The 21,143-nt window shown below is 42.1% G+C and overlaps 1 protein-coding gene across 2 annotated transcripts in view; it reads right to left on the reverse strand.

Annotated features, from left to right (window-relative positions):
- Positions 1 to 21,143, reverse strand: part of unc5ca (unc-5 netrin receptor Ca) — a 244,119-nt gene that overhangs the window by 131,909 nt on the left and 91,067 nt on the right. For both annotated transcript variants that reach the window (XM_079815892.1, XM_079815891.1), the window contains exon 3: positions 7,050 to 7,193. In XM_079815892.1, coding sequence (XP_079672018.1) covers positions 7,050 to 7,193 — 144 coding nt within the window. The remainder of the gene's footprint in view (positions 1 to 7,049; positions 7,194 to 21,143) is intronic.

Raw genomic sequence — 21,143 nt, forward strand, 5'->3', positions numbered from 1 at the left:
TCAAATGTAACATATATGACTACATACAATCTAGAATAATAATATATAAACAAGCCCGGATTAAGAATTCAGGGCCCTGGGCACAACGTCTTATAGGCCCCCCCACAACCACCCATTCTCCATCACACAGGATTTACAGCACATGATTGCAACAGTGCTTTCCTGGACCAGCAGCAGCAACAACATCAAGACATTTCCCTGCGTGTATGCAAGAACTGCCTCACCTCTACCAATCCAGTTCTTTGAATCAGAACTTCTTCCATAACTCACACACAAACACACATACACACCTGTTAATGTTTTCTTCCTGTCTGTCTGTCTCTCTCCTCCTCAGGGGCTTAATAAAGACGCCTCCCTCTCCACTTTTTCTCCTTTTCATTTGCGTTTACAACCACTTCTCTCACTTATTTTGAACCATGACGACTGGTCCCACAGTCCGTGATTATTTGAAGACAGCGTGGGCTGTAACAGGGTTGCCAGGTCTGTGCAACAAAACTAGCCCAATAGCCAGTCAAAAGTGGCCACCCAAAAATAGCCCAGCTGAATTCTTTACTGAATTTGTACGTCTGGGGGATTATTCTGAGGTGTTGGAGCGCTGAAATCGTATCAACCCACAGAATTTAGTTTTTACCCGCGGCAACAACTTAAAAGTAGCACAATTTCACAGGAAAACCACAGACCGGGCAACACTGGGCCTTAAAGTGCTTTCCACACTTGAGCTTGACCAATTATATCTGGCACCAAGATGTCAGCAGAAGATCCTTTAAGTCCTGTAACTGTGCGTTCACACCGCCGCCGGCGAGAGCGTCAAACTTCGCTCTGGCCGCCCTGCCATCGACGCTGTAGAAAGATTCGTGGACGCGCTGCCGCTCTGACGTAGATCGAATGCTTGGTCTTTTTTAAAAGTGCATTTAAAGCGGCTGCAAAGCAAACAATCATGTTGATCGGCGTTTGTGCAGACTGACCACAGATAGGGTATAACTGTATAAGATAACCTCATGAAATCATTTAAATGTGAAAGTTAAATAAAATCAGATCGATGGAAAGAACTTAACAATTATAGTTACATGTTTGCTAACGAAATAAACCAATTAAAAGCAATTTGTGTGGTTTATAAATAATGTTGCGTGCCTTCTTATCAAACCCGCTGCACCAGCAGTGATCAACCTCTCCTCTATTTTGCTTGGGAACTAATGTGGTCGGAACCAAAGTTTACAGCACTGCGTTCTCTAGAATCATCTCAAGCGGAGCACTTCTACATTCCCATTGGTTGCCGCCGGCTGCCGCCGAAGCGCGTCGTAGCTCATTACCATAAAGTTGACCTGATTTCAACTCTCCTCGACGCCCAAATCGTCCAAGATGCGCCGCGCCGCTCTCGCCGGAGCTCGCCGCCGGGCTCCCATTGAGAATGAATGACTTCCGGCCACTTTGACGCTCTCGCCGGAATTTGGAGGCCAAGTCAACACCTCAAACTCGTTGTTGTGCTCCTCAAACCATTCCTAAACCATTTTTGCTTTGTGTCAGGACTCAGGCGCATTATCTGCTGAAAGAGCCACAGCCACCAGGGAATAGCGTTTCTGTGAAAGTGTACATGGTCTGCAACAATGCTTAGGTTGGTGGTACGTGTCAAAGTAACATCCGCATGGATGGCAGGACCCAAGGTTTCCCAGCTGAACATTGCCCAAAGCATCACTGCCTCCGCTGGCTTGCCTTCTTCCCATAGTGCACCTGGTGCCATGTGTTCCCCAGGTAAGCGACGCACACACACACGGCCATCCATGTGATGTAAAAGAAAACGTGATTCATCAGACCAGGCCACCTTCTTCCATTGCTCTGTGGTCCAGTTCTGACGCTCACATGCCACTGTTGGCACTTTCGGCGGTGGACAGGGGTCAGCATGGGCACCCTGACTGGTCTGCGGCTATGCCGCCCCATACACAACAAACTGAGATGCTCTGTGCATTCTGACACCTTTCTATCAGAACCAGCATTAACTTCTTGAGTAATTTGAGCTCCAGTAGCTCGTCTGTTTGATCGGACCACATGGGCCAGCCTTCGCTCCCCACGTGCATCAATGAGCCCATGACCCTAACATTTTAGTCACTAAACTAATGAAATCTAAAATATCACTATACAAAGTCCCTATATATATTTATATATGTATAAAAATGTTTAAAGTCACTCATCAAATATGCAGATGCATCTATCACTATACATATTCTCTAAACAAAAATAACTAATTTACTGCAAGGCATTGATAATAATCCAGAATTTAAATGACGTGCGTACACAGATGCGTATATAACTGTGGTTTTCCAACGACTGTGAATGTGACTTGTTTTATAAAACTAAAACATAACAAAGGAATAACATTCTCTCAATAACACAAAAATATCATGAACTTTTCAACGCAGGCCACCGCTCACCACGACCTGAAGATTCAAGCATCCATCACGATCCAAACAAAACTGCAAAAAAGAGGTGTACTGGTGATCCATATGAACCCATCATCGCCACTGACACACACACACACACACATTGGACAGTGCGTGTGTGTCAGAAACTCACATGAATTTATTTGGGCACTAAATTTGTGGTCGGCGGTGAATCAGTGAGGTAATCTATCATCTTGTTCAATCTTCCTGTCATGTTCGCCTCTCTCTGTGATAGCGGCCGTATGTCTGTGGAGTGTGCTTTTGTGTGAGTGTGTTTGTATCTTTGTGTGTGTTGGCGTGTGAAAAAGAGAAATTTCTGCCCTGCTCAATCACCCATAAAATAACCCAGCTGAGAGTTCCCACAATGCCCCTCTGCTCACACTATGACTGAATGAGTCAACACATACACAAACACATACTATGTAAATATATCTACATATCTGGGGACTTTCTATTCACATCTATTGTTTTTAATATAAGCTAATAGCATCATTTAAATAAGCTCATTATAATCACCCTAGACCAGTGGTCCCCCTTTTTTAGTGTTTGACACCTGTCAAGCACCCCCACCACCTTACTTTGGTTAAACATCACATTTTTAATAGCAATAACTAAATATATATATATATATATATATATATATATACTATTGCTTTGTACCCTTTTTAGTGAGATGGACGGGCCTGCATGTTTGCACACAAATCATCAAAATCTGGGGTAATGGATGACAGTTTTACTCTCAAATCATTCTCGGCATCTGGCTTTGTTTGTAAGTGCCGAACCATATATGAGGGCTTGAGACTGCTGCTAGCTAAAACTTCTCCACACACTACACATTGCGGGTTCGGACTTTCTGCATCACCAATCCATGTAATCCCGAAACCAATGCCTGTCACAAGCCGCGTTTCCATTACAGATTTGCGCAAAACTTTTGCGATATTTCGCGATAGTCGATAAAAAAATATTGCGAAATGACGGCGTTTCCAAGATATTAGCAGCAGATCTTCAAGTCCTGTAAGTTGCAAGGTGGGGCCTCCATGGATCGGACTTGTTTGCTCAGCACATCCCACAGATGCTCGATTGGATTGAGATCTGGGGAATTTGGAGGCCAAGTCAACACTTCAAACTCTTTGTTGTGCAACAAATTAATTAAAGGTCCCATTCCGCATGATCCCATTGTTCAAACTTTAGTTAGTGTGTAATGTTGCTGTTAGAGCATAAATAATACCTGTAAAATTATAAAGCTCAAAGTTCAATGCCAAGCGAGATATTTTATTTAACAGAAGTTCCCTTTCAAAGCCTACAGCGAACGGCTGGCTTGGACTACATCCTGGTACTTCCTTCTTTAATTACGTCAGTAGAGCAGTAGAACAGACTTACCTCCGCCCACAAAGAAACGCGAAAAAGGGGGCGCGGTCTTGTTGCTGTCCCACGTGGAGAAGCGGACGTGTCGCGTGGAGAAAAGGAACTGTTGCGTTGAGTGTGTTTATCGCCATGTCGTCGAGACGCTGTTATTTTCATCCAGGAGTCAAATCACCTTTGTTTGGCTTTCCCAGGGACGCTGTAGAGATTATTGAACGCATACATCTCTCCGTTAAGAGGCGTGACCTTTCCAACATGCGCTAAGCTGCTGTCGAATCACAACACAGGAACTGCTGGCACGTGCGCTAAGCTGCGGTCGAATTACAACACGGTAAGCGCTGGCACAATCAGAACTCGTTACGTATTTCTGAAGGAGGGACTTCATAGAAAGAGGAAATCACCAGCCGTTTTTAGGACAGTGAAAACAGCGGTACACAGATAAGTACATTGTGTGAAAAATACTGTGTTTTTTTACACGCGAAACATGAACACATGTTATATTGCACACTGTAAACACAATCAAAGCTTCAAAAAAACACGAAGAACGGGACCTTTAATTTTGTTTTGTATAAATTGTATTTTAATTTAGATCAATTTTTAATCACCTATTTGGCTGTATATTTAATAAATAAGAAGCAAACCAAGATCGTCGGATATGGATTGACGTGCGTAACTGGCCTGTTTCCTCTGCCTTTGAGTAAGACTGAAACTACAGTATCTTTCTGTTTTATTACATTTCTTGAATATATGTCTTAATTACAGTAGGCCTATAGATAGTTATGATATGTGTGGCTGCACCGGGGTCTGTCTTTACTAGGTTAAATTTACGCCACTGTCCTTATTAGGAGAAAATATATTAACGACATAAGATCGGGGGAGGAAGCTGGACAGACTCGGCAGACCCAAGCGTACTGTGAGGGTCTGTTGGGAACGTTTGGCCGAGCCCCCTGTCAGAGAGATCTTCAACTCCCACCTCCGGCAGAGCTTCGACCGGATCCCGAGGGAGTCTGGAGATATTGGGTCCGGGTGGACCATGTTCTCCACCTCCATTGTCGCTGCGGCCGCTCGGAGCTGTGGCCGTAAGGTCTCCGGTGCCTGTCGAGGCGGCAATCCCCGAACCCGGTGGTGGACACCGGACGTAAGGGATGCCGTCAAGCTGAAGAAGGAGTCCTATTGGGCCTGGATGGCTTGTGGGACTCCGGAGGCAGCTGACAGGTACCGGCAGGCCAAGCGGACTGCAGCCCGGGTAGTCGTGGAGGCAAAAAATCGGGCCTGGGAGGAGTTCGGTGAGGTGAGTGTTGGCCTCGAAGAGATTCTGGCAAACCGTTCAACGCCTCAGGAGGGGGAAGCAGTGCCCTACCAAGACTGTTTACAGTGTAGATGCGCACCTGTTGACCTCAACTGGGGATATCGTCGGGCGGTGGAAGGAATACTTCGAGGATCTCCTCAATCCTACCGACATGCCTTCCGTTGAGGAAGCAGTGGCCGGAGGTGGACTCGTCCATCACCCGGGCTGAAGTCATCGAGGTGGTTAAAAAGCTCCTCGGTGGCAAGGCACCGGGGGTGGATGAGATCCGCCCTGAGTACCTCAAGTCTCTGGATGTTGTGGGGCTGTCTTGGCTGACACGCCATGTCGCATGGCGGTTGGGGACAGTACCTCTGGACTGGCAGACCGGGGTGGTGGTCCCTCTTTTCAAGAAGGGGGACCAGAGAGTGTGTTCCAACTATAGGGGGATCACACTTCTCAGCCTCCCCGGGAAAGTCTATGCCAGGGTACTGGAGAGGAGAATTCGGCCGATAGTGGAACCTCGGATTCAGGAGGAACAGTGTGGTTTTCGTCCCGGTCGTGGAACACTGGACCAGCTCTATACCCTTTCCAGGGTGCTGGAGGGTTCATGGGAGTTTGCCCAACCAGTCCACATGTGTTTTGTGGATTTGGAGAAGGCATTCGACCGTGTTCCTCGTGGCATCCTGTGGAGGGTGCTCTGGGAGTATGGGGTCGGCGGCCCCCTGCTTAGGGCTGTTCGGTCCCTGTACGACCGGAGCAAGAGCTTGGTTCGCATTGCCGGCAGTAAGTCAGACCTGTTCCCGGTGCATGTTGGACTCCGGCAGGGCTGCCCTTTGTCACCGGTTCTGTTCAGAGACATTTTTTCTGCCATTACAAACATTCTCTCACGCACCCCCGGTGGTCAGTCGGCGCACCCCAGTTTGGGAACCGCTGCCCTAAACTAACCTGAGACATACGACCAGTTTTAGATGAATGAAGACATTATTTAGTTCCTTTATGAATAAGGGCTGTCTGATTGTCTGTATATCTAGTATCCATTTATCCATCTGTTTTTCGTATATCCTTCTGTCTATCCATCTTTCTGTATATATGTATCGATCTGTCCTTCCATCAATCCATCCATCTGTCTGTCTATCCATCTGTCCATCCATCCATCCATCTATTTATCTGTCTGTCTGTCTGTCTGTCTGTCTGTCTGTCTGTCTGTCTGTCTGTCTGTCTGTCTGTCTGTCTGTCTGTCTGTCTATCTGTCTATCTATCTATCTATCTATCTATCTATCTATCTATCTATCTATCTATCTATCTATCTATCTATCTATCTATCTATACTAAAACAGCATTGATTTATCTGGCTCTGGTCCTGAATGAATCCTCTGAGAGGAAGTTTCTTGTGTTGTAGTGCCAATCGGCTTCAGTCTCCATGTCTCTGTCTCTCTCTGTCTCTCTCTCTCTCTCTCTCTCTCTCTCTCTCTCTCTCTCTCTCTCTCTCTCTCTCTCTCTCTCTCTCTCTCTCTCTCTCTCTCTCTCTCTCTCTCTCTCTCTCTCTCTCTCTCTCACATACACACACACACACACACACACACACATCAACCCGAGAGAACAGAGGGAGAGTGAAGTGCCCTTGGGCCGCACAGCTAACCTGCTCCAAACTCACAAACACTCAAGATGAACTGCAGGAAATTAACAAGATTAATACGACCATAAAGAGATGTCCAGACAGTCCCCTGTGTGCGTGTGTGTTTGTGTGCTCCAGACTGTCTCCTGTCTGCAGTCTCTGATCTGCATAAATGCTCCATTACTTTCAGACCGCTTACTGACTTTTTCACAGACCACATGGGTGTGTGTGTGTGTGTGTGTGTGTCAATAAACATGAAGCCAAAGGGTCTGAATCTCCTGCAGTCAGAGCAGACAGAGCAAAGACTCTTCTCGTTAAAAACCCTGTGTGTGAATGTGTTTATACTCACATGCGATGCGGACGTGCACCTTGCGGCTCTTGGTAGTTCCTGCAGAGCTCCAGGCGACACACTGGCACCAGTAATCTTCCAAACCAAACAACTCCTCCACCTGCTGTCGGGAAATTTCAATCCGTGCTTCCCTCACCACCAAACCTGCACACACACACACACACACACACAAACACACATCAGATTCACAGCGGCAGGCGTTTGACTGTCAGCGTAACGTCCGGTCCACATTGATTGAGAACATGCACATATTTTTGCCAGACAGATTAAAATCTGATTGCACATTTAAAATGAAATGTATCCAAAACTAGTCAATCCAATGTAAATATCTGCATTAAAGAAAGTGTAGCTGCATGAGTTTTGAGCGAGTCAGCTGATCAAAGAAGCCCCAGGAAGGCTGTGTTTGCTTCTCTAACATATCAAAAAAATATGCCAAGAACGCTTCTTTTCATGTTTCTAACTAAAGAAGAGCCAAGAATTTTGTGTAAACATTCCCGTCACAAAGTGCTCCTGTAGCTCAAACTGCGGAGCGCAGCAATCTCAAGGTCAGGGGTTGGAACTGATGAACTGCATCGTTTGGATGCAATTTAAGTCATTTAGGATAAAAGCGTCTGTCAAATGCATTAATGTAAAATGTGTAAACATATCAGTTTCATGCCCAATCCTGCTCCAATAACTTGACATCTCTGGACGAGACGTCTGTTATACATGTATAAATAATGAACCTCTCAATGTCTCCATGAAATATTGCTGATATTCCCTGATAGAAATCAATAGTTCACTCCTCTGTGTTTATTTGTTTAGTGCTTTGGGTATTTGTGTGTTTATGGCACTATTTGGTGCAGAATGATGGATACGAACAGGAGAAACCTGTAGCCTTGAACAGAATGAGTGAAGTAAGATACACACACATGAATGTTTTAACAGACATCACTCATGGTCAAGTAACTATAAAAGAACAGAGCAGGATTCACACAGGATGATGATCTAAACTGTGTTTTACAGTCAAGAACCGAATGCTGACAGACGCGCTCACTGCAACAACAAAAAAATCATGTGTGCGATATCTTTGTATTGTTTTCCTTTATGCGAGAAGCAAAACTGCATAATATTTAAGACTTCAGAAAATACATCTGAAAGCTTACAATTAATTTATGCCTAAAACAAGAAATGTTCCACTCAAGTCAAGATCCAAATTAAGTTTGTGGCCTCTTAAGGTTTCTGTCATTTTCTTCTCAAGATTCAAGATTCAAGATTCAAGAGTTTTATTTGTCACATACACAGTTATATACACAATATACAACTGGCAGTGAAATGTAAACAGGTCCGCTCCATGGACAGTGCAAATAACAGTTACAAGAACACAAGGGAAATTAAAAGAGAAATAGAATAAAATTAGAATAAAAAGTATTAACATAAGTAGAGTTATAAATAAATCAAGTAAGATAAAAATAGGAAATAAGATAAAAATAAAAAAATAAAAATATAAAATATAAAGTAAGTGGATATGATAAGTGAGATAAACTGTAGACTTAAAAATAAGTGGTTAACATAAAATATATATATATATTTATATATAGAGAAGTATGATGTGCATGCAATAGGTATAATTGCAAATCGGAGTATAATGTGCAAACAGGAGTATGATGTGCAAACAGGTTTATTACAGGTTGTTACACAGTAACAATAGGAACGTAAAGTGCAGTGCAATGGCAGTATGTGAATGTTAATGTATAAACTGGATGTTTATGCGTGTGCGGGGTGAAGTGAAGTCACGTGACTGAGTTCAGGAGTCTGATGGCCTGGGGGAAGAAACTCCTCCTGAGTCTTTCAGTCTTTGCCATCAGGCTACGGAAGCGCTTACCAGATGGCAGCAGGGTGAAGTGAGAGTTTGCAGGGTGATTAATGTCTCTGATGATTTTGGTTTCTCAAATTATTTAAAGGTGCAATGTTTAAGATTTTTGCAGTAAAATATCGAAAAACCACTAGGCCAGTGTTATATGTTTTGTTCAGTTGAGCATACTTACAATATCCCAAATTATTTGTAAATTGTGAGAAAATTGCGATTTTAACCAAGGAACCGCAAGGCAAGTTTATTTATTCATACACAATGGTAATTCAAAGTGCTTTAGATAGAAAAGATATTAAAATAATGATAAAATAATCACAACATATGCATAAGAAGTAAAAATCCTGAATCACTAAATTCGGGCACCCCTGTCTGGTATGGGAGAGATTGAGAGTCAGGTTTGTGATTTTTGAGTTTATTTAACAAAAGAACTCAGGAACGTGGAACATAACAACTTGTATAACAAACTCTAAACAAGACCAAACAAAGGCCCAATCCTATTTCTACCCCTTTAGCCCTTCTCTTTCCCCCACCCCTTCGTTTAGCGCGTTCACGTGAAGGGGTAGGGGTGTCTCGATTCTCTTTTGGCTGGAGTGGTAGGGGTAAGGGGAAGGGTCAGATAGCCCTTCAAACCAAGATTTTTCAGGACCACACTTCGAACGAAGGGGTATGAGGAGTTTCCCTCCACCGACTACCGTGCTGCTAGAATGTGTGTATGTTGCCACCTGATATTGATCACTTGTGTGTCGCCTGGCTGCCAGCTTCTCCGTAGCTTACTAAACGCACTATTTGAGTGATGTGAACACGTATTAATAAAAGAAAAAAAAAATTTGGTCATCCTTCATAACCCAGTCGATATTTACATCACATATATTGTCTGTAAACTCTCGCGTTACCAAGGCAACGACTGACTTGACGTATAATGTATGAACATTATCGCAGCACCGCAGTAGAAAACAAAACCATATCCGTACTGGCCGGCTCGGATCAGCACGGAGTAGGGTTGCCACCCGTCCCGTAAAATACGGAATCGTCCCGTATTTACAAGCAAAATGACGCGTTCCGTATCAAACCAATACGGGACGCAATTTGTTCCGTATTTTTCATAGGTCCACACATAGTTCAATAAACACACAAGGATTTTGCAGTGTGGAGAATACTGATAGCAAATATAAACAAATCAATTTCACAAGTAGTACAGGAGCTCATTTGTGCGTGATTGCGTTTTAGCGGCTTTGTTGTCATAGCGGCGGAGTCTCGAGAACATGCGCTGTGCCGTGTGTGCCTGTAAACTTGCGCGTTTTTTAAAAAACATGTCGAGCTCGCGTCGCGTGCGTCCACCGTTTAAACGCAAGAGGATCTCCAGAAAAAGAACTGAATATCAAAAAGGTATCAATGGGTCTGTCCAGTAACTCATGATGAACCTCAGGCGAACTGAACACTTTGTGAGAAGCATTTCAGTGTCTCAGACTGACTGTCTTAAAGCAACAGCGCTGACAGACACATCTGTGCTTCTAAAGGTAGCCTATAGTTTTTTTTTAATGGATAATATATTAATATAATATTCCATACATTATCAGAGCTTGGCATACAGAATTATTATTTTTTAGGCAGGTTAATTAATAGATTATAGCCTAATAAATGTAATTATTAATTTATAATTTAGCTACGCTATGATCATACATAACCAATAATCCTGCCATATAAAGTTTATGACATTTAAATTTTTTTTTGATAAAAATGGGACAAATAATTACATGATAATATAGTCATATTTTAAGTAAATTAATTTAAAAAAATTACATTTTTGAAATTCAAAAAAGTGATTACTGGTTCAGAATGACTGCTTAAAGGGACAGTTCACCCAAAAATGAAAATTCTGTCATCATTTTCTCACCCTCAAGTTGTTCCAAACATGTATACATTTCTTTGTTATGTTGAACACATAGGAAGATTACTATGAAAGTCAATGGTGCCCCCGAAGAAGCCTGGTTACAAACATTCTTCAAAATATCTTCTTTTGTGTTCAGCAGAACAAAGAAACTCATACAGGTCTGGAACATCATGAGGGCGAGTAAATTATGACAGAATTTTCATTTTGGGCTGAACTGTCCCTTTAAAGTGCACCAAATAGGCTACTAAAGAGTTCTTTAGAAAAAAAACAAAAAAAAAACAAAGTAAAATAATATAAAATGTGTTCTGTTGCAAGTTCACATACTTGATCTCATATTTTCTTATGGTTTATTATTGAGCTGTCAAGTTGTCAATGTAGAAATAATAATTTCATGACGTGTGTTTTTTTTTTTGGGGGGGGGGGGGGGGGGGGGGGGGGGGGGTCCGGGGGTTGTGAACGGGTGTCCCTTATTTTGCCACACCAAAGGTGGCAACCCTAGCACGGAGTGGAACGGTTAATAAACAAAGAGAACAGTTTGGCCCGATGGAAAAGCGGCTTCATCAGTCTTGTATGTTCTGTATCATTCTGTATCATCTTAGGTGACTCTAAAGGCCCGGGTATACTTCGGCCGCCCGCATCACGTAATTTTCATCATTCGGAGGGCTCGTGGCCGGCCGCACACCCCGTCCGCGCGCAGCCCAAATTTTGAGACCGCGTGGATGGTCTGCGTGCAACAGCGCATGTGCCAGCAGTACAGAAGAGTCCACTAGGTGGCAATACACACAGTATTGAGCACAGTGTTCAGCCGTCGAAGAAGACTGTGCAAAGACCGGTTTAAAAGATTCAAGATTCAAGAGTTTTATTTGTCACATACACAGTTATATACACAATATACAACTGGCAGTGAAATGTAAACAGGTCCGCTCCATGGACAGTGCAAATAACAGTTACAAGAAATTAAATAGAAATAGAATAAAATTAGAATAAAAAGTATTAACATAAGTAGAATTATAAATAAATCAAGTAAAAGATAAAAATAGGAAATAAGATAAAAATAAAAATATAAAAAATATGTGGATATGATAAGTGAGATAAACTGTAGACTTAAAAATAAGTGGTTAACATAAAATATATAATATGTATATATAAAGAAGTATAATGTGCAAGGTTTATTACAGGTTGTTACGCAGTAACAATAGGGACGTAAAGTGCAGTGCAATTGCAGTATGTGGATGTTAATGTTGAAAGACCGTATGTTTATGCGTGTGCGGGGGTGAAGTGAGTCACGTGACTGAGTTCAGGAGTCTGATGGCCTGGGGGAAGAAACTCCTCCTGAGTCTTTCAGTCTTTGCCATCAGGCTACGGAAGCGCTTACCAGATGGCAGCAGGGTGAAGTGAGAGTTTGCAGGGTGATTAATGTCTCTGATGATTTTAGTAGCTCTACCTCTGCAGCGTTTGGTGAAGATGTCCTGCAGAGACGGGAGAGCTGAGCCTGAGATGCGCTCGGATAAGCGCACCACTCTTTGCAGGGCTTTGCAGTCGTGACTGGTGCTGTTCCCGTACCACGCTGTGATGCACTGAGTCAGGACACTTTCTATCGCCCCTCGATAGAAAGTTTTCAGGATGGCTGGTGAAACCCTGAATTTCCTCAGCTGGCGCAGGTGGTACAGTCTTTGCCTGGCTTTTTTCACCTGTGTCTGGATGTGTGTAGTCCAGGTCAGATCCTCGGAGATGTTCACACCCAGGTATTTGATAAAAACAACACGCTTGAAAAAAAAAGAGAGAATTTTTGATTCTTCAGTGTTGCTTCCAAACTATGTTGCAATGGTGGATGCACTACAGTTCTTCTCCGATCATGCCCAGCGAATGTCCTTTTGATGACAGGACTCAGTGCTGCCCTCCGATGTCTGGTAGAGCATAGACACTTTTTTACTGCACATGTGTGGAACGCGATCATCCGCGCGCATCCGTTGTGTAGTATACTTTGAAAGACGTGCGGACAGGGCTGCGGTAAGTGAAGTATACCCGGGCCTTAAGGCTCATACGTTTTTGAATTGAAAACGAGCGCCGTTTTATTAAGTCCAAATACAGTTCAAAACTCGGTTGGGAGTGAGTAATTTGTTAAACGTGCTCACGCTTGATTTCTGTTAGATATAGCGTACACACTTTATTGCAGTTCATACTGGTTAAATGTCACAGGACACTAATAAAAGAAACGGGGTATGATGACGTGTAAAGGCCCGGGTATACTTCGGCCGTCCGCGTTCGTGCACCGCCCGCATGACGTAATTTTCGTCACTCGGAGGGCTCGCGGCCGGCCGCACACCCCGTCCGCGCGCAGCCCAAATTTTCAGACCACGCGGACGGTCCGCGTGCAACAGCGCATGCGCCAGCAGTACAGAAGAGTCCACTAGGTGGCAATACGCACAGTATTGAGCACAGTGTTCAGCCGTCGAAGAAGAGTGTGCAAAGACCGGTTTAAAGAACCGGTTTAGACTCCCCCTGCAACTGCCTCATCGACACGGCATCTCAATAAACCCGTCTCCTGCGTGTTGCCTCCGATCATTCGAATATTGCACTTTAATAATTATTTAATCAACATCATCCTCAATAAACCCGTCTCCAGCATGTTGCCCCCGGTCCCTCGAATATTCTGATCTATTATGACCTCCGAGCTGTAAAACTGCCAGAATAATAATAATAATACGCTGTTTGTTAATTGGCCAGAGGAGAACTGGCACCCCGACTGAGCCTGGTTTCTCCCAAGGTTTATTTTTCTCCATTAGGTCACCTAATGGGGTTTTGGTTTCCTTGCCACTGTTGCCTCTGGCTTGGCGTGCTCAGTTGGGGACACTAAATTTTTCAACTAAACATCGAAATACATCTAAATAATAAACTAAATTAACCATTTAAACTAAATTACTGATCAAATTATTAATCTAAAGCCCACACTGTCACTGTATGATACTTGAAATTTTTCCAGAATGGCTATACAGCTGAATAAAATTATGCTGCATTATTTTCCTGTTTAACACTGTAAAGCTGCTTTGAAACAATCTACATTGTTAAAAGCGCTATATAAATAAAGTTGACTTGACTTGACTTGACTAAAAACAACACGCTTGAAAAAAAGGGAGAATTTTCGATTCTTCAGTGTTTCTTCCAAACTATGTTGCAATGGTGGATGCACTACAGTTCTTCTCCGATCATGCCCAGCGAATGTCCCGTTGATGACAGGACTCAGTGCTGCCCTCCGATGTCTGGTAGAGCATAGACATTTTTCAACCTGATCTCACAGAATTCCGTGAAATGAACACGGGTCCCTTAACTCAAAATCCGTGGCAGTTTCACGGAATCGCCGAAAATTCCGTGATGGGTCCACGGAAGTGATGCCTATATAAGTCAATGACAGTATACAGACGCGTTGGGCATGGTTATCATCATGAAACTATGATTTTTGCCATAATGACATGGAGTGTGATTCTCGATTTAATCAGCCAGCATAATTTTATTTATTTAATTTTTTTTTTTACAGTATTTAGACACGTTTCGAACTCGTAACCCAATCCCTTCCCTAAACCTAACCATATGTGTATTATAAAAAAACAGGATATAACAGGCAGATACGTCTGCAGGCACAATTTATTCCAAAAGTACAAATATTCCAAGTGTTCCGAGGCCAAACGATTAATTTGTGTGAAGAAAATCCCCAAAAGCGATCAGCAGCGTCGAGTCCATCCGCCAAAGATCAAAAATACATTTCAAATTTGCCGCCGGGAGAAACGTTACGTCAGCTTTGACAGCATTGGCTGTCGTATGTCTCGTGACCAATAGCGTCATTACGTTGGCTTCGATTGTAAAATGCCATTGGCTCTCGTGTGTCTCGTGACAGAATGCGTCACGCTGAAGACGCGTGTGTATTATTTGAATCAGATATGAATGAGTGTGTTCACGGAGCGGCGGGATCATCATTTTAGCGATTTAAACATTAAGATCAACTCTGTTCTTTACATGAAGACATCGTGTGACTTCAAAAGACTTGGAATGCAACATGAGTTAATACTTTTATACTGTTTTTGGTCAGTTTTTGCAATAAATACCTGTGACTGTACTTGTATTTGCCTGTTATGTGTTTTTATATTGTTGAGAGTGGGTAGGTTTAGGGTAGGAGTGGAGTTAGTTGCTCCAAAATATGAAAGTAGCCTATAAATATTCATAAAATCATGTCTGCTTTTTACTGTCATTGACTTGCATTGGAATCACTTCCGTGGACCCATCACGGAATTTTCGGCGATTCCGTGAAACTGTCACGGATTTTGAGTTAAGGGACCCGTGTTCATTTCACGGAATTCTGTGAGATCAGGTTGACATTTTTTTACTGCGCATGTGTCGAACGCGATCATCCGCGCGCATCCGTTGTGTGTAGTATACTTTGAAAGACGCGCGGACAGGGCTGCGCGCGTGACGTGTCCGGGCGCGGTAAGTGAAGTATACCCGGGCCTTAAAGCTACACTGTGTAACTTTTTTAGTCTATTCTTAGCTAAAAACACTTAGTTCTTTCAAAAATATATATGCTCATTAATGTATATTTACTTCTTTCAAGTAATAAAGTATTCTCGTAAGTTTATAATATGCCATTGAAAATACATAAGGTAATGGGATCTAACGGTGGTCGCCATGTTGCCCCTCCATCTTGAAAGTACATTAGCCAAAGAGGGACATACCCGTAAATTCAAGCTTCGCCTTTCGCGTTTTAACCGGTTTTAATACTCGATGGCACTGTACAAAATTCTCTGCCTCGCGCATGTGCGCGTCAACTTGTTCAGACTTGTCTGGTGCATGTGCAGAGAGTTTTCATCTCAGCGGCGCCCAGTAACAGAGTTATACAGAGATTTCCTGGCTTGTTTATTCCTCAAAAGTCTGTTTTTCCTTGTGTGGTATTTCTGTGCGTTAATAACTCCGTAAGTAATAATAGTTATTGCCATTGTAGATGTGTTTCAGAGTGTGTCATCGCGTAATTCAGTTGATGTCACCTCAGAAGTATTTTTGTGTCAACATACAATAGCTTAATGCTCACCTATTTGAATAATCATTCAGTTATTTTGTTATCAACAATGTTTATTGGTTTATAGAAAATATTTGCTTGTAATGTATGTTGATGGAAATATGTATCAGGTCTGATCGGCATATTAACAATTGTTATACAGAGCGCACTGCAGTGCTAACGTTAAAGCGGCGCACACACTTTTGTAACCGGACACCGCTTGTTAGCAGCGGCAGCTCCGCTCCTTTTAATGCAGCTGCCTTTAGCGCCTATATATGGTACAATAAGCTCTGGTTTACGGTTACATTATACAAATGTAACTTATAAGTATATTTATACAGTTCTTAACTGTGTATGTATATTTACCATCCTTATTTGTTCTCTCACAGAAACCACATTTATGTACATATCCACGCAAACCTGTTTATGCCTTGCAATTGGATGACTGAATAAACATTACTATCATCAAAGTTCACTCTGGATTAGCTGCAGTTCTTTCTAGCCGAATAATTAGGTTAGTAGGTAATTAGGTAGTTTTAATGCAAATCGACCCACGGTACGAATACGCCTTTTGCCGAACTCGCTATCCTCCCCTTTCCCATCACGTATTGGTAGAGTTGGTGTACTCGAACTTGGACTCGAGTCCAATTTTGAAAGAACTCTGACTTGTCACGCACGCAGGTGAATTTGTACTCGGACTTGACCCGGACTTGGACATTTTGTACAATATTCCGAGTGCAGTCGAGTCCGATAACAAAAAAACCGGCATAAAACTAAGATGAGAAATTAATTAACGTCTCATCATCTTATGCTTGCAGACAAAACACACACCACACACTGGATCGCAATGCCTGGCTAGGACAATGTCTTCAAAGTCAGCAATAATTTGTTTTGCTTATGAAAATAATAAAGAATTTATTTGCAAGAAATCTGGTAAAAAGAAGCACTCTGCGGATTGCAGATTTTGCAAATCAACTCTTACTGATGTGTCTGGCACGACTTTCTACCGACATTTTCAAAGAAAATCTAGAGAAATGTAAGTTGCTTATTATAACTTTTAATACCAACTTAAATCCAAATAACTTAGGGCTGGGCGATATGACAATGAATATATATCGGATTTTTGTGTGCATACACTTAAAGCGGAAGACAGAAATGAGGCCGCCTCATCGTGCATCATCAGTAACAAATTATCAAAGGGTTTACGCTTGGACTGTCAAATAAATTCACATACATCATGTCAAAATGCAGGTCTGACGGAGTATTCATGTAAACATGTCTTAAGTAAATGTAAACAGTTATTTGTCAATATAGCAGTCCAATAAACCTGCTGCCATAATGTTAATCAAACAACAAAAGACAAAGAGAAAATCACTCACTCACTCACTCTACTGCTGATTAGTAAATGTAATAAGAATAACTGTACATATAATACAGTGAAGTTTGTTTTATTTTACATTTCATTGTTTTATTCAATTTCTATAGCATTTATTCTTACTTGAATAATCATACTTGAAAAAACATATTATCGTGAAATAAGATTTGACTGAGTGCCTGGGACTATTTTGTGTCATTGGATTTTCCCCTACCCCAAGAGCACCTATTACGGACTATTTAACTCTACCTGAGCGCCAGGTTGAACCTTTTGTAGTTTGTAACCCTTTAAGGTATTTTATTGAACAGATAAATTGCCATATGTAGCTCTATAACAGAGTTCATTGTAAAGCATCATCTATTGTGACAGCTCATTTTCTTATGGGTGTTGTAGCTGTGCTGGAATTTATTTTCAAGGACGTAGCGTGTGTATTAATGGTAAAGCTACAATAACATCTTCAGCTAGTCAACTTGAGATCCTTGGTTATATCTCTTAAGCCTAGTGGATGTTTTATGAGCTGTAGGAAAGCCATATTCATCCACACAGTCACACAGAGCCGAAGCACAACTTATACAATATTCTTCTGCAAAATGCATGCAGTTTTGTTTTTTAACCAATAGAGTGTACCTTTATACAGTATACCTTTAAAATATGACGTGTGAAAACAGCCAGCATACCTTATGCTGAAATGATCTATTAGTCAGCTGAATTAATTGCAGAAATGTGGATGAAAAAAATATATAAATAGATCTTAACATTTATGAAGAATAGTGCAAAACTGACAGGTTGCTTATTGGTCAAGTCTCTGTGATACAAAAAGTAATAGCACTCCTCTCCTAAAACACACATGATCTGAGGAATTATTCATACCTGGAGCTCAAACGCTGGAGGACGACGCACTGAACCATAATATTAAGTGTTAGAGGTTTGTTCAAATCACTATGAGCTCTAGCAACTGTAATGCTGCCTTAAAAACATCCCTAACAATAGACTGTTGGATGAATATCAATACAGCGCTGCCTTGCAAGCATAAAGACACACAAAGCATGTAAAAGCACATGCACACACACACACATAAACACAGGCAGAAAATCAATGACAGCAATAATGGGATGGGGTGCATTCACAACAAGATCTGTAAGCACACACACTTTTGTTTTTGATTACGGTGAATATGAATTTAAAACTGGCACCAAACTGAATTCCCGTTGTGAATTTCCCTCAAGAACGGCGGATGAATCTGGACCATTCACTCGCCGCCTCTCACTTTACTTTACTGTAGTTTTTTTTTTTTTTTTATGTAATCCACTTCCCTTCCCTCTTGCAGCTCATCTCTTCTCTTCTCCTGTCACTCACATGAGATTGACCAATAGCAAACCAGAACCATCCAATCAATTCAAGTATAGGTCTCTGCAGGATAGTAACAGGAGTTACCAGATCAGTGGGCGAGGCCATAAACAAAGGGGCCGTTTTCTACCGCGTTACCTGATTTGCCCACGTCACAGTGTGGGTAGGGTTTAGGGGTGGGGTCGGGTGAAGGGGATCATTTTCATCGCGTGATTTATAAACACCCATCAGTTTGAAAACACCCACAAATTTAGAAACGCCCACTTTTGTTCTGCAGAGACCTCATACTTGATCAATTCCAGTGGCGGCTGGTGATAATAATTTCGGGGGGGGGGGGGGGTAGGCAGTATCAAGATGCATGTTGACTAAATTCAAGCATTAAAAAGAAAACTGTGTCTTCACTTGTATCTTTTTACACATTCATTTCCCACATATAATTGAATGAGGAAAGGAAAAACAAAAGAATCAAAAAGCATGTTGACTATTTGAACATAAATGTTGCTCTCCTTTCTTTCTGGCCAGCAAATTTCTCAATGACTCTCTGATTAAAGTCAGTCATCTCAGTAGTGTCATGACGTTTGCATTGTTCAGTCAGATATTTGAGGACTCTTACCCCCGTTGTTGTCCACAAAACTTCAGTACCGACACTTAGAAATAAAAGACAGGGAAAGCAATAAAGTGCATTGCTAACAACACATCCAGCCAGCCACTTACGTTTCTCATAACAAGCGCGTGAAACTCCGAGTGCAGCTGCGTCCTGTCACTGGCCGGCTGCTGCTGGATTTGTAAATCGCGTTGGTCCGGTTCGGGATCCTTTATCCTTTTTTTTCTTCCAACGAACGCCTTGTGAAAGAATTTGTTTTAACTGCTGCCATCTCTACGAAACTGATCATCCTAATAAGGTTTTGGCGGAGTCGGAGTGACAGTGTCGCCCGCGCACTTTCGCTTTAGTGGCCAAGAGTGTAAAGTTGAATGACAGGTGACGCGAACCAATCAGATTGGATAAAATAACACGCATCCAATTCTGATTCGCCAGGGACACAATGACCTGCGTCCGAAGGAGGATCTTTAAGAACCAATTTGAGACCAGCTTCAGGTCACATGCTGCCCGTATATTTTTAGACTCAGATAGACGTCCATTTGTCCGGCGTCCCTCACGCATGAAACATATTGAAGAACATATAAAATAGTTAACCCATCAAAGCCAGTTTTTATTAAATGCTGAGGCTCTTACTAACAGCCAGCACATCGTATGAGTAAACTATTTTATTTTTATATCATTTTTGTATATGTTGCCTCTGGCTTGGCGTGCTCAGTTGGGGACACTGAATTTTTCAACTAAACATCGAAATACATCTAAATAATAAACTAAATTAACCATTTAAACTAAATTACTGATCAAATTATTGATCTAAAGCCCACACTGTCACTGTATGATACTTGACATTTTTCCAGAATGGCTATACAGCTGAATAAAATTATGCTGCATTATTTTCCTGTTTAACACTGTAAAGCTGCTTTGAAACAATCTACATTGTTAAAAGCGCTATATAAATAAAGTTGACTTGACTTGACTTGACTATACATGTATATTTCTGTCATTTTGATGGGGGCGGCGCCCCAGCGCCCTCTATTGACCAGCCGTCAATGATCAATTCCCCATGGACAAAATCAAGTCCCGCCCTACTTGTTTTTGTTTTATTCGAGAAGCCATTTCACTCATCACAATAGCAAAGAAAAGACTATTACATGTCAACTCTAAACAAGACCACATGAGATGAAAACCACAGCAGCAAATCGTTTCTGATAGCCAGATAATGAGTCTCATTCTGAATCCTCTGCACAATGTGGACACAAAACACTCATCAAACACAGAGCCGATTACACACCAGCATTTCATGGCATGGAACAGATTTAACCTTGTTTACTCAAAATCGCCAAAATGAACAATGAAATTGATTCATAACGATATTACACCTCTCCAAATAGAGACGGATAGCGATGCCAGAGGGAGCTTGCGGCCGGCGAACAAAGAGAGACCCGGAGAGTGAAAATCTAATTAAAAGCATAAACTATACCTCTCTCGCTCTTTTTCACTCTCTCTAAATCTCTTTCTCTCTAACACACGCCATCATTTTTTATGATAAACGTTAACTGTCGCACATTAAGGCCCCTCGATAAAGTTCCACGACAGTGTTTAGAGCAGCCGGTCCCATTTGCCGGCCCATAATAACTACACGCTCTGACCCCGAGTAATATCCAAGGTGTGATTATGACAGTAAAGTTTGCACCACAGAGATTATTAGAGCAGAATTACTGCGGCGGGTTGATATCAAAGATCCATTAGAGTCATTAGCTCAATAGGAGCTTGTTAACCTCTGCGTAATGAATTGAGCTCTTCGCTCGCCCACACTGAGAGCGGCTCATGTCGGTTTCTCCTGCGGTGAGGTGATTGCTCTTCAGCCTCAGCCAATACATGCTATTTTCACTCGGAACGATCAAACGTTAGTGGAGAGCTGCTAGCTTTCCCAATCTCGAAATGCACGGCAGTGTTTCTTCAACAGCAAACACACAAATGCCTTTTA

Source organism: Gobio gobio (genome assembly GCF_949357685.1).
Source record: "Gobio gobio genome assembly, chromosome: 4".
NCBI classification, from domain to species: Eukaryota; Metazoa; Chordata; class Actinopteri; order Cypriniformes; family Gobionidae; genus Gobio; species Gobio gobio.